This window comes from Microtus oregoni, unplaced genomic scaffold (genome assembly GCF_018167655.1).
Source record: "Microtus oregoni isolate MIOR12 unplaced genomic scaffold, Mior012 000030F_ref0000283, whole genome shotgun sequence".
Classification (NCBI taxonomy): domain Eukaryota; kingdom Metazoa; phylum Chordata; class Mammalia; order Rodentia; family Cricetidae; genus Microtus; species Microtus oregoni.
Genome location: NW_024543089.1, coordinates 5050156 through 5064079, shown reverse-complemented (window position 1 = coordinate 5064079; position 13924 = coordinate 5050156). Strand labels below are relative to the sequence as shown.

At 45.5% G+C, this 13924-nt stretch overlaps 1 protein-coding gene across 6 annotated transcripts in view; it reads right to left on the bottom strand.

The window, feature by feature from the left end:
- Positions 1-12481, bottom strand: part of LOC121465348 (amyloid beta precursor protein) — a 225375-nt gene extending 212894 nt beyond the window's left edge. For 2 of the 6 annotated variants that reach the window (XM_041678579.1, XM_041678582.1), the window contains exon 1: positions 12252-12478. In XM_041678579.1, the coding sequence (XP_041534513.1) occupies positions 12252-12308 (57 nt within the window). In that variant the 5' untranslated portion in view covers positions 12309-12478. Of the gene's footprint in view, positions 1-12251 lie in introns of all 6 variants that reach the window. The other 4 variants (XM_041678578.1, XM_041678580.1, XM_041678577.1 and 1 more) reach the window with 4 other exon arrangements.
- Between the last annotated feature and the right edge of the window lie 1443 nt (positions 12482-13924).

Here is a 13924-nt window from a genome sequence, read left to right as displayed (position 1 = left end):
AGAACTTTCAACCGATAATATCATAATAAAGCAGAAGACTGATGATTACGTTGTAAGATTGGTGACACAAGCCCGTAAGTAACCCCAGTTTAGAATTTCCAAACTCCACCCCTGAGAAAGGCCGCCATCGGTGGTTCCTCCCCTGGAGATGCCCGAGACCACGCCCACAGGTTATTTTAGACAAGGCCCCCCAATCTACCACGTGGTTCTCTCTGTGGGTTTTTCTTCTTCCACTGGGGTCATCTGGGAATGCTTTGCTCAGATTAAACCTGGACCTTGTAATTCTTAATTTGGCTCTGTTTAATTGGCTTCGTCAATGGAGAGGCTTAATATTGGGGTACAGAAACCTTTTACTCAGGGTTCAAGAGGCTGAGGCAAGAGAATAGAGTATACAAACCCGCCTGGGCTACATGGTGACTTTGAGGCCAACCAAACCAAGACTGCAAAATCTTGCCTCAATTCAAAGGATGACGGTGTTTCTTCAGTGGGAAGAGCCCAGCTACATTGCCTGAAGAGCCGTGAACGAATGATATTATTAAGTTACTGACGTTTATAGAAATTTTAGAAAAGTATCCTTGCTCATAATCTTTAAAACATAAAGAGAAACTGCCTCTATTATACAGGATCAAACTTGTATACATCTATTCCTTTTTTACGAGAATGTATATAACCGTGTGGAGTGAGAGCGTGCACTAGACCTGTCTGGATGCTTGAGTAGTGGTCAGCTTCTTCTAGAACTTCCCACCTTGGGTTTTGAAAGAGTCACTCACTGACCCCAGAGCTCACGTTTCTGCTGGACTGGCTGGCAAGTACCTCACCAGGACCCTCCCGACTCCACCTTCCTAGCACGAGAGTCACAGAAACAAACGTGCCGTGTGCCTTGCTTTTACAAGGATTCTAGGCATCTGAACTCAGTTCCCTCTGGAGAAGAAATCACTTCACCTACTGGCCCATCTACCACGCACCTCACCAGGCAATCTTTCATCGCTGCACTGCAGAATTTCTACAGTACTCCTCGAAGGTATGTATCAGCTATTTAGTAGTACTGGATGTAAGGCATTGGTGTTAACAATCAATTACAGAAAGCAGTATGAGCACGATCAATATTAATATTCCCCTAGTCCCTACTTTCATTTGTAATATTTAATTGCCTCAGAGCAGACCCCAGCTCGAAGTCATTCCTCCACATTACAATGAATGACAGTTCAGATGCCTCAGCTTACCTCAGGGTCGTGATCTTGCCAGACACACTCAAAACAATCTACCTAGAATATTAACCCACAACACATCTCCGGATAGAGTTCTCCTCCTCGTCTTTCCCAGCTAAACCTCTAGCCTCCTGTGCACCGCTTGCTGCTTCCTGTTGGACAATGAAAAAATGCATTTTTCTTTTCTCTACAAACCCACATGCATCAAGGCCTCTCTGAACGGGATGGTCTGCTTGACTGGATTTAGAATCACCAGGAAGTTTGACTCTGGGTGTGTCTGTGGGTGTGCTTCCAGAGAGTTTAAAAGGCTAAGGGAGACCCATTCTGAATGTGGGTGATACCATTACGTGGTTGCCATGGCAGCGTGCGTGTAAAGAACGCAAGCTGAGCATCAGTATTTATCTCTCCGCTTCCTCACTATGGATGTAACGTGACTATCGGTTTCCTATCCATGCCACCGTGACTTCCTGGTCATGGGGGTATGTACCCTAAACCTGTGAGCAAATAAAACCTTCCTTCATGGCTGGGGATAACGGTTTGGGAAACACTTGCCTGGCACACGTGAGACCCTGGGTTCAATGCCCAGAATAGGGGAGGAAGGTCCTGCCTTAAGTAGCTTTTATCCCAGTATTCATCACAAAAACAAAAAAGTAACTAATATACGGGGCAAAAAAGCTTAGTCAGAAGCTCTCTACAAAAACTGGATTTTAAGCCGGGCGGTGGTGGCGCACGCCTTTAATCCCAGCACTCGGGAGGCAGAGGCAGGCGGATCTCTGTGAGTTCGAGGCCAGCCTGGTCTAAAAGAGCTAGTTCCAGGACAGGAACCAAAAGCTACGGAGAAACCCTGTCTCGAAACATCAAAAAACAAACAAACAAACAAACAAACAAACAAAAAAACCAAAAACAAAAAAAAAAAACAAAACTGGATTTTAATTTTCAATGGAGTTACATAATTTAATATGCAAGTATCTGAGAATGAAATATTCTCAAAAATTAATCTTCAGATTTGGACATTTCTATGGAGAGTCTGGAGAACATTTCATCTCAAGCTAATATACTGGAAAGGGCAATACTATACTTGTTCTAGACACGCCAAACTCGCGATTAAACATCAGGCTGGGGAATATCTGCTATAAAATGGGGCTTTTCATTTGGGAAACCGTAGTTTCAGTCTGCATAATGCTGGGATTTCAGAAAAGAAGATGAGGACTTTATTGAATGACTTAAACACTGCAGAGAAATTATGTTTATCTACCTTGATCACCTTTGCCTATCAATTATACTACACGATGTAAGGAATGTATTTGTATTAAAAAAAAGTAATTGTGCTTTGAAACTTCATCCAATGACAGGAGCAGGGAAGGATTAAGGACCCAGTTCTGAGCGCTAATACCATTCTACTTTCTCTTCAGAATGAAATCCAGTGGGAACGAGGAACAAGGAGGCACACAGCTGCGAAGCCGCCATGACGAGACTCATCAAAGTGGGTTCTGACCTTAACCAGCAATCTTTTCTTTCTTTCTTTTTTTTTTCTTTTGTATTTGGTTTTTCAAAACAAGGTTTCTCTGTGTAGCCCTGGCTGTCTGGGAACTTGATCTGTAGATCAGTCTGGCCTCGAACTCACAGAGATCCATCTGCCTCTGACTCCTGAGTGCTGGGATGAAAGGTGTGTGCCATGCCGCCTGGTCACATCTCCTGGTAACCATCAGTCTTTTAGAAACGAACTGTCAGACTAGGGCTATAGCTCAGTGGTAGAATACCTACCTAGTATACACAACGCCCTGGGTTCAATCCCAAGCACAGAGAACAAAAACAAAAATAAATTTATACTGCTTCATTAATGTTACTGTAAAATACCAGTTACATATATGCAGACGTATTAATGTTTATTGCAGAAATGGTCTCAATAACTAAGCGACAGAACCAACCCAGGGTCCAACAGAGGAATGGGTATGGAAAATGTAGTATACATGCACAATGGAGTTTTTTTTTTTTCGGTCATAAGGAATGAAATTATACTGTTTGCAAGAAAATAGAGGAAAATAGAAATAACTATCATACTGTTAATTAGGCCAGTTTCTGTAAGAAGAATTTTGTATGCTTTCTCCTGCTATGCAGTTCCCAGAGCTTCTGGCTGTGTTAAAAACAAGTGTAAAAGAGGAAGTGAAACTGCCTAGGGGGACCAAGGAAGCTAATGGGAAAAGGGAACTGGGAGGAAGGAACAGAGGGGACAGGAGGAGAAGAGAGGGGAAGGGAGCGGAGGGGAGAATATAATCACATGTAACACATGTATGAAATGTGAAAATGTCCTCATGTGGCACAGTCCTGTGCACAATGAATATGCACATTGCAATGTCTTTAATAATAATTTTCAGTCATCTAGGAATGTGTACTAATGAAACATTAATTCTAATTTTAATTAATTTTTAAAAAGTAGGCTTGCAAACAAAGCAAACCTGGACAAATGAGATTTTGGTAACAAAGGATGAAAGGGCGGATCTTAAACACACAAATATACCTCCAGGGTAAGATTAAGCATCACATGTTTATTGTCTTGAGAAATGTCTCCATGGGGTTAAGATATATGACTGTCATTAAAGCTTAGAAATTTAGCAAAGCAACAAGAGCAATAAAACATTTCTTCACTTAACACAAATGACTTTCTCTGACGGATCTCTTACTCTCCTAAGTGTCCTCTAAGGCTGAAGAGTCATTTATCACTATCAGTTAGAAAGCCTCGCTGTTTCACTGTTTCCAGTGAAGATAAAGACAGTATGTGTCTCTTTAGAAGCTGAGAGCACAGGACAAATTTGATTCTCCGAGTAAAAGAACCGGACAAAGAACAATTTCATAACCATGAAATTACAAAAAAGTAAATTTTCATAGTTACAGAGTTAAATTTTTAATCTGAAATATCTTTTGAACTAGAGAAGGAAAAAACAGCCCCTCTGAAAAGAAGGAGATTCAAGTTCTGTTCCATGTCCATTGCTGTACTCAGCTCAGGATTCACGGTCTACAAAACCATTTCTAACGTGTTACATTTACTCATTTCTTATATGTGTTCACTGACCCTCCACCCAAGGTTCTGAGACCTTCTCTCCTTTCTTCCTGTACCTACTCTAAGTAAGGCGAGAAGTAAATGTGGATTCTGTAGTTCCAGCTAGAACCAACCTCTATCCAAAAACTAAATACATGGCTGGCCAATAAGAACTCATCGCGACTCCTAAGGCCTTTGCTTCTTGCTCCTTCCATGTTGTTGGCACACACAATCTAACCACAGAACCCTCGGATTTAGGCACTAAAAGTTTCAAATATCATTAGACTAATTTTGACAAAGAGCGGAACTGGGAGCACATGGGCAAACCTGCTGATATTTCAACGTGTGTTTCTGAGTCACAGATTATAGTTAATTTTTAAGGACGTGAGAGCCCTAATGTAACAGTTATATAAACTCATTTGAGTAGGCTTTTCCTGACAGGAAGGCTGTCTTCGTGTCCTGTCTTGGATGAAGGCTGATTGAGCTGTCCATGCTAGGACCAACTTTCTTTGGGTGGCACTTGAATCTTCTACTTCTGCTCTGATGACAAAGCCTGATTATTCATTGTTATAGAGAAGATTTAGCTGAAGACTAAGCTAAGCCTGTCCACAGCTCCTCATACACCCAAAGACGTCCAGTTAATAACTGCATTAATAATCAAGCCAGTGCATAACTGACTCAATATTAAACATGTAGAAGGATGCTAGCATACACAGCATTAAAAATGAGCATTTTCCATTTTTATAAACCCAGCACAATTCTGTACTGCTTAAATTCTTCAATGAGCATAACATGAATTATTCTAGTATTTTTAAAAATCCAACCAAGATATAAAATCACATATGTAATAAATGATATTTTATAACAGGTGTTTAAAAAAACTTTTACCTATGCTGTTTCATTGTAGAATCTTTTTTTTTTTAAATTTTTTGACACAGTCTTGCCATGTAGCCCAAGCTGGCTTGGACCTGTCAATCTCTCTCGTTCTCTGTCTCCTCAGAGCTGGGATTACAGGCATGTGCCACACCTGGGTAAACTCATTGAATCTTGTAGCGAACTAACTACCAGCTCTCTCTTATGCTTAATTAGACAACAAGTAAGTTAATTGCTCTAATAAGTAAAATACCACGAAGATTATTTTAGCTTCCTGTAACTATGGATGAGAAAAATATATTCATTTTCTACCATTCAATAAAAGCAGCAACACTTAGTTATGATGGTACATCAAGCTACATATTAACATACATTAATTTATCCACTTAAGCATATTAAACATGAAACAATTTAACCCTCAGCAATGATAAATAACTACTATCCACATTTACAAAAGCACAGCAATTTAACCATAGCCAATATCTCAGGGAGACAGGCCCCAGAATGCTCAAGCAACCTGGCTCCCATTTGGTCTCGGGAGCCACATGTGCTATAGTTTCAATCATAAATATGACCCAAAGGCCAGGGCTAAAAGCTTAGTCTTCAGAGGGCCACTGCCATGAGGTAGTGGGACATTTAAGAGGTGGGAACTTCTCGGAAATGTTTAGATCACTGGAGGCATTCCCTTGGAGAGGACCTTAGGATGCTGGTCTCTCTTTTCCTGTTTGTTTCCAAGCAGACCAGCATGACAGGAGCAGCCTGGGTCCATCACTCATTCTCAGCCATCGTCTGTTGCCTCACAACAGGCCCAGACGTATGTTGTCAGTCAATCATGGACTGAAACCTCCCAAACTGCAAGCCAAGGTAACCTTTCCTCTTTTGAGGAAGCACAATGCCTGAGGTATTGTGTTGCAGCAACAGAAAGATATGTGAAGTGTTACCCTTCCTATGCATCTGGGAAACACTGCACGGTTCACCACGACTAGCCTAGCATCCATCCAACATCACAATTCCAAATGTTCACTCCAGTTCTTTCCACAGAAGAGATAGGCTTAAAAAAAAAAAAAATCTCTCTTCTTGGGGGCCTAGAGTGATGGGTCAGGGATTAAGAGTATTTTCTGTTCTTCCATAAGACCTGAGTTTCAGTTGGCTCACACCCACCTGTAACCCCAGAGAGATTCAAGGTCTGTAGTCTCCATAGGTAACTGCACTCGTGCGCACATAGTCCACACACACACACACACACACACACACAATTTTAAAATGATAATACAAACAAAATTTTAAAGCACTCTCTGCTTTCTTATTTTATGATATTCACTAATTCTAGCTCAATCTCTATTGCACACCTCTTCAAAGAATAGCCACACAGAGGCAGAGTCGTACGAATCTGTAGTCTAGCCACTCAGAAGGCTGAGGCAGGAGGATCACTAGAAGCAAAGAGTTCAAGGTCAGTTTCAGCAACACAGTGGAACCCACCCTAACTTGGATTCTGTTGCTGTGATAAAACTATGACCAAAAGCAACTTGCAGAGGAAAGAGTTTACAACATCACACACATGACCACCCATCATCAAGAGCAGCCAAGAACAAGAGCTCAAGTAGGAACCGGGAGGTGGAACCAAAACAGAGGCCATGGAGAAGCGCTGTACAGTAGCTCCTGCTCCACAGTTTGCATACACCCAAGGACTACCTTGGTGCTCAGGAGTGGCACCACCCATGGTTGGCTGGGCCCTCCCACATCAATCATAAATCAAGAGGGTGCCACACCACAGACTTGCCTCCTGGCTAATCTGATAGAGACGATTCTCAATGGAGGGACAGCCTTCCCAGATAACTCTAGTTTGTGTCAAATCCACAGAAACCAGCCAGCTCAGATCCCCATCTCAAAAAATAAAAAAGTATCCAAGCAAAATAAATCTAAATAAAATATCTTCTTTGCCCAGTACTGCAGCTAGGACTAAATGTCTATGAACCCAAGTTCTCTGTAACCTCTTCTGTATTCCATGACATATCGCTTCTTCAAAAACTAGTAGCAAAATAAGCAAATTAAACAAACAAATAAATAATTTTTTAAAGATCTGTTTTAAAATAAGTTACTACAGCAGACATTCTAGTCCAGCATTGGGTGAATTCTGATCTCAAAGGTGCTGTCAGTCACACCTACTAGATGAAACAATCTGAAGAAAAAAAATTACTGAACATTGGTTTTTTTTTTTTTTCATGATAAATAGTCTCTTTCCAAAGCAATCCATGTTAAACTAAGGAAAGACCCATGTAACATTCCCCTCCAGGAGCGTCTCCACAGAGTCTGAAATACAATACAGGTAATTGCTTACACTTGCTTCTCATTCAGGGAGCATGCTCATTCCCTCCCTTAGCCTTGTCAGCTTGCCATCCCCCTCCCACCCACTCGTGAGAGTGGGACACAAAACGTATGCTGCAGAAGGTTACAGTGTTCACGAGCGCTTGCAAAAGACAGTATTTATTATCAACCCTCATTCCACGGTTTGTGTCTAGGATCCCACTATGAAAAGGAAAAGATGTCACCGTCAAGTAAACGAAAAACAACAGAATGAAAACCAAAGCCCTAAATCAGGTTAGGGTTTGGAAACTGAAAACAGAGCACTGGCTTGCTGGCCAGGCCCTCACAAATGCAGGTGTGTGCTATGTGGCGCACGCACCCTCCTGGACCACAAGGTCATCTAGACCAGGGAGTGGGATGTGACCATAGTCTTGGCTACGTAGGTAATGTCAAGATGTTAACAGCTCTGAGGAGAGAGGAGCAGGATGGAAACATGCCCTGGGCTTCCTCTGCCCTTCTTCCTGCTTCTTGCACACCCTGGCCTCCATGGCATTACTTGGCATCTTTGTTTGCAGAACAGCCTAATGAATCCTGAACGTGGTTCAAAATGGTCCATCTGCAACTGGTCCCCAAATCCCCGCTTCTATTTTAAAATTGCCCAGAGATTTTCTTTCCTTTCTTTTTTTTTTCCTTAATGGATTTTTTCCCTCAGGGATTTCTATTTGATGCAGCAGGTAGAACCCTGGCAACACTCTTGAGTTTTTGTTTATTGTTTTGTTTTATTCCTTGGGATGGGATGTAGTTCAGTGGCAGAGTAGGTGTCCATCTTGCTCAAGTCTCCAAATTTGATCCCAACACAGAAAAACAAAGAAACAAAAAACCAAAAACAAACAAAACATGAAAACCTCCATGGGTCTGCCATGCAAACAAGGTTGGGAAGTCATGGTTAACAAAACCATATTTCTTATAGAAGCCTCTTTAAGAAGTTGATTCGTCCTTTGCTGCTGCTCGTTGCTGCAGAGGGAGGCGCCCTGTTGTCATTTACCAGACTGATTAGCATGGTGCTGAGGTCTTGGTCTGCTTTTAGCCATGACCTCCCTCCTTGTTTCTGATTCTCCACCCAGCTCCAGAGTCCAACCTATAGCTGTCACAGCTTCTGTTTATTTTCCGTCTCCCCAGAAGAACGGAAGCTCCGTGAAGAAAAAGACAGTTGGGGTTTATATAAAAGATGGTCAGAGCTGAGACAGGATTTGGCCTAAAAATAAAACAATAAAATTTCCCCTAATGAATAGATAAGACGGTGAATCGAACTGAATTCCACACTTGTTCTTTCTTTCATTATGCAAAGCCTTATCTGTGCCTGGCTCTGGAGCAAGCTCAAAGAACACAGATAAGACAAAGGCCCTGCACACACGCTGGTGTTTGTACGTGAACAAATACGGCCACGCGAATACTTAACCTTCCTTCCCCAGGCCTGGGCCACAAACCTGGCTGGGAACTTAAGCAGGAAATGAGGAAATGCCCCAGGACTATCCAATTCTATCACCCCTATAATCTTTTTAGCTATAGGTATTCATCCTGTACCACACTCTCAGTACACCACTTACTGGGTACTTCCCCCCCCCCTTAATTTGTACTTTCTTTTTCTTTTCTTTTTTTTTTGCATATAACATTCCTATTTCATAATTATGGGCATGTTTTATTCGCTCCACATACTTCAGTACCCAGTGGAAGTGAGGAACAAAGCATAAACAGTCAAATTAACATTACATTCTGGAAACTTGAGATTTAAAGTGTATTCATGCAGGTCCATTTTGCATAGCCTGACATAAAGGACAGAGAGTATAAAAGAAATTTATTAATGAAAGATGCAAAGGAAATCTTAAAACAGCACAGTTTTTGCAGAAGTAATGTACATTATTTTATTAAGCACTTCTTGATTCACTTCTGTGTGAAGGATTACTGATAATAATCCTCATTATCAAATAAATGGACAAGGTTGACATGCCAGAAACAGTAAACTTAAAACGGAAGCCCTCTAGCAGTAAGAGAGACCCTTAACCACAAAGCTCACTTCCCTTCCTTCAAATCGGGAGGAGCCGACTGATGCCATTTTTTTCCCTGTTTATTTTGAATCAGTCTCATCTTGTGTACAGCTCTTCATTTCTTCAGTTCCGTCTTCTAACAGTCTGCAGTACTAAGGGTCTTGCCAGTGTCATGGGGGATGCTATCGCTTGGGGTGACAGAAGAGTTTATAGCCAGTCAGTAATCATGGCTTCCCACTGACAAGCAGGAGCCTCTGACTCCTGGTGGAGGCCTATCAAAATCTCAGCCTCACTGCTGTGGGTGCAGGCTTCCACCTCAGAGTGGCACTACTCAGCAGGTCTCCGGACTGAAGAAACCACCACGACCAAGGCGAGTGGGTAGTTATCAGCTCCACACAAGAAAACAAAACTTCCAGGAGAACAGAGCTGAACAAGCAAACAAACAAGGGTGTGTGTCCATCAGTTTCTTAATCGCGTGACCAGGAAAAGATGTCAAACCAGGGACAGAGGGTTCCCTGGAAGAGGAGGCTCCATCATCACGGCCCCGGTTCACTTTGATTCTATTTCGGAGCCACCTGCAGCAGATCTATTTTCTGTGATTTACAAAAGGTAGCCAACTCGTCCTTCGGAGGCTTCAGTGGATGCGGAGCTGGGCAAGGCCCTGTCACGCCTCATTAGTGTGAATTACCTATCCTTCCAATGATTCACAAAAGGTACTGATGTGATTCTCACATTCACCCTTTAAAGGTGACAATAACCACAGGATAATCTCCAAATGGCTGGCAGAAAATGGATATGCAATTGCATAAGCCAAAAAAAATTCTCCTTTTCTTGGCCTACATCCTGACTCTCTTTACACAAGTTTTAAAAAATGCTCAAGAAAAATAAATATTTAAGTTTTAACATGAGCTTCAAAAATTACAGTTATGCTTTTAATTACTTAATTGTGTCTTTATATAGTAAGATAATTTGAAAAACTGAACGATAATACAAGTAAAATTTTAGGTCATCAGAGAAATCAGAATTTTCTTGATTAAATAGCCTTTAAAAAAAATGGAACACTAAATTCTTAAGACTCCTAAAAAAAAAACCTGTTTTAACCAACCTGAGGTGATTTCCAGATCCTGGGGCCACTTGTGGGAAAAAAAAAATTAGGAGGGGAAAAGTTCAATGACCTTGTAAATTAAGGACTAAAAATAAATAAATAAATAAAAACCGTCCTAGTGTGATAGCCTGGGCAGTCCCCACGGAATTACAGGAAAGCACTCATCCGGAAATTGCTATTTTGGAAAATTACTATGAGGTGGGGGAAAGGGTGAGTCTGGTGGGGAAGGGACATTGCAAATGCACAGATGCTGAAAAGGGAACAAGCGATGCGAAATACAACCAGCTGCCACGCAAACAACTTCTAGGCATCTTTGGATAAAAAGAAAAACAGCCCTTTTGCTGGATGTTGGAGAGTTGGATGAATGGGGAAGACTTGTTATACACCTAGTGGTGGGTGGATTTCACAGGCTGCAGCCTCCACACAGCTTTTCTTTGCTGCACTGCAGAGGCGCCATCTTCTCCGTCTTAATCTTCACTCTACTCAAGCCTTTTATCTGTACCCTTTTCAAAAGAGACCCTGAGGACCCTCCCCAACATCCTGCACCCCCCGGGGTGACTAAGCTAGAGTCCCCAGAACTGCCCTGAGGAGGCCGCACCTTAATCAGACAAACGCCTCCTTTGATGCACAGGGAGCCCCAGCCTCCCCACCACCCGGCACTGCCCTTTCCAGACACACGCCTCACTCTGGTCTCTCTTTTTCTCCCTCTCTCTGCGAGGACTTTGCAACCCCGCACTGGATTGGCACTAGGCGTGGTGATGCGGGGGTGGGAGACCGCGGGCCCCAGTAGCAACCCCCGGGCCCTCGGGGACAGACGCGCAGCACGGGGAAGGGAGCCGCGGTGGCGCACAAACTACCAGGGCTCCTCCACCGCCTCCTGGACGGCGAGGGCGGGGTGTCGCGGCTTTTGTTCCCGGGGACCTTGTCGGTCTCTGGAAGAAACTGGAGGCGCAACGGAGAGGCCGGGACGTCCAGTCTGAAGGACGGTGCCTGGTGGCCGCAGCTCTCCCAGCCCTCCCATCACTTGCAACTTAACACAAAAGGGAGAGACGGAAATGCACAAAGTTTGCCTGAGGACGGTGGCGGTGCGCGACCCCGCGCCGCTCCGGAGAGGGTCGCTGCGCAGGCACAGCCTCCGCCCGCGGCCGCCAGGAGCAAAGCTCAGCTTCGCAGCGAAGTCGGGCGGGGGTGGGAAGGAAAGGGAAGCCAGGAGCACCCCGGCGTCCAGAGCTGCCCCCATACCACCCCGGGACTCCAGGGAAGGGGAAGGGTGGCGATTTCCTCGTGGGGTACCGGATTCAGAGACTGCACTTTCAGTTTTCCACACGTGTCCCCTTCCCCCCACTAACTGGGTGTCTCTCGCATCCCCGATACCGGCTCCCGAGGCAGGGAGGAGTCAGGGTCTGAGCTCGCGCTCGGCCCCTCACCCTCACCGGGGCTAGCGCGGATACGGGGAGCCCCGCGCCTCACTCACTCCCACTCCACCGGTCGGGTAGCGCGTCCCCGGGGTAGGGCTGGGCCAGAGTCGCCGATGCGCAAGACACCCGCAGGCGGGGGCGGCGGAGACCGGGATAGCCGTGACTGTCCCCCGCCTCTCCCGAGTCAAGCTCCGGGGTGAGAAGGATCAGATTCTCCCGGAGCCGGCCTCCCCCGTCTCTTTCCCAAGGCGCGGCACCCACCTCCAGCGCCCGAACCGTCCAGGCGGCCAGCAGGAGCAGTGCCAAGCTGGGCAGCATCGTGATCCGGCTTGGGGCACCGTGTGCTCTGTGTGCGAATGGGAGATCCGCCGCGCCCTGGCTGGGTCCGCGTCGCCGCCGCCGTCTCCGAGAGCCCCCGAGCTCGCGGTGCTCTAGGTGCTCTCGCCTCCCGCCGCCGAGGAAACTGACAGAGCTGGAGCGCGGCGGCGGGGCTCGCAGCCGGGAGAGTCAGCTGATCCCGCCCACCCGGCTCGCCACCCGAGAGAGACCCCTAGCGGAGCCCCGGGGAGCTGCGCCCGTGCGCAACGGGAGGCGACCGGGGCCAGAAGCACACAGGTGCGGTGTCCTGGGCACCAGTGAAGGGGCTGTGGAACCCGCGGTCCCCCTGGGCTCCGGGAACCAATGGAGGGCTGATCTGGGTCCGGGAGAGAGACCGGCAGTGGCGGGGAAGGTGAATCCTAGGACGTTTGGGTTCCAGGAAAGTCGGGAGCGCTCCCGGCTCGTCCCCGTGAGCTTGAGTCACCCGACCCCCGCAGGCCTTCCTGGAATGTGATTGAGGAGCTTCTGCTGCGCTGCATTTTTATCCGCAGTTCTGTTTGGAAAGGTGGCTCGAGACCGCAACATTAGCAATAAGATTTCTTTGCAGAAGGGCAACCTCCACCCCGCAGCAACCTGGAATTTTTGTCGTTAGAATGCTCCAGAAAAGGGCGCGAGACCTAGGACGCAGAACGACCTGTTTTCCTTATGTTTGGAGTGTGCATGTGGGGGGGTGGGGTGGGTGGGGGTGGAGGGGGGTATTTTAATTGCTGTTGCATTTTTGTTGGATTTGGGCGGTTTCAGAGAAGGGGATAGGCATCCAGGATTGGAGGAGGCAGTGAGGTAAAAATCTAACATGGAGAAGAGCTGAAAGTTGAGCTGGAAAAGATCTTGAGCTATGGCTCTTTTCCTCCTCCGTCTCGAAGGACTTTGTCCTGAACTTGTTCTTTTTGTATCTGCCCTAAATCACAGAGAAGAACTGCCTAGGTTTCTCCTAGATTAAACATAAACTGTCCAGTGCTAGAATGACCTAGAACCATCCAGATATCCACCCATTCTGACCGGATGCAGCATCAGACTCAAAGACCGGCACTCCCTAGGCTAGTGAAAGGACAGGGGATAATGCCGGGTGAGTTTCTGGCCCCGAGGCCTCTATGTTTCCCCTTCCCTAATGTGCTTTTTAATAACCTGAAGTGAGTTGTGACCATCTGGGAAGAACCTAAATTGAGAAAAACACTCCCATTACGTTAGCCTGTAGGCAAGTCTGTGGAGACACATTCTGATTATTGATGGCTATGGTGCCAGCCCTGGGCAGGCCATCCTGGGTTGTATAAGAAAGCAGGCCAAGCAAGCCATGAGGAGTAAACCAGTAAGCCGCTTCCACTGTGGCCTCTGCCTCAGCTCCTACTTCAGGTTCCGGACTTGAGTTCCTGCTCTGACTTCCCGTCGTGATTGACTGTGCTCAGATGTGTAAACTAAATAAACCTTATCCTCAAGTTGCTTTTGGTCTTTTTTTTTTAAATCACAGCAATAGAAAGCAAATTAGAACCCCTGCTCTTTCACAGCAGGGAAACCCTTTTACTGTGGTGGGAGGACATGTCCCTACCCCTTCCTTTCTG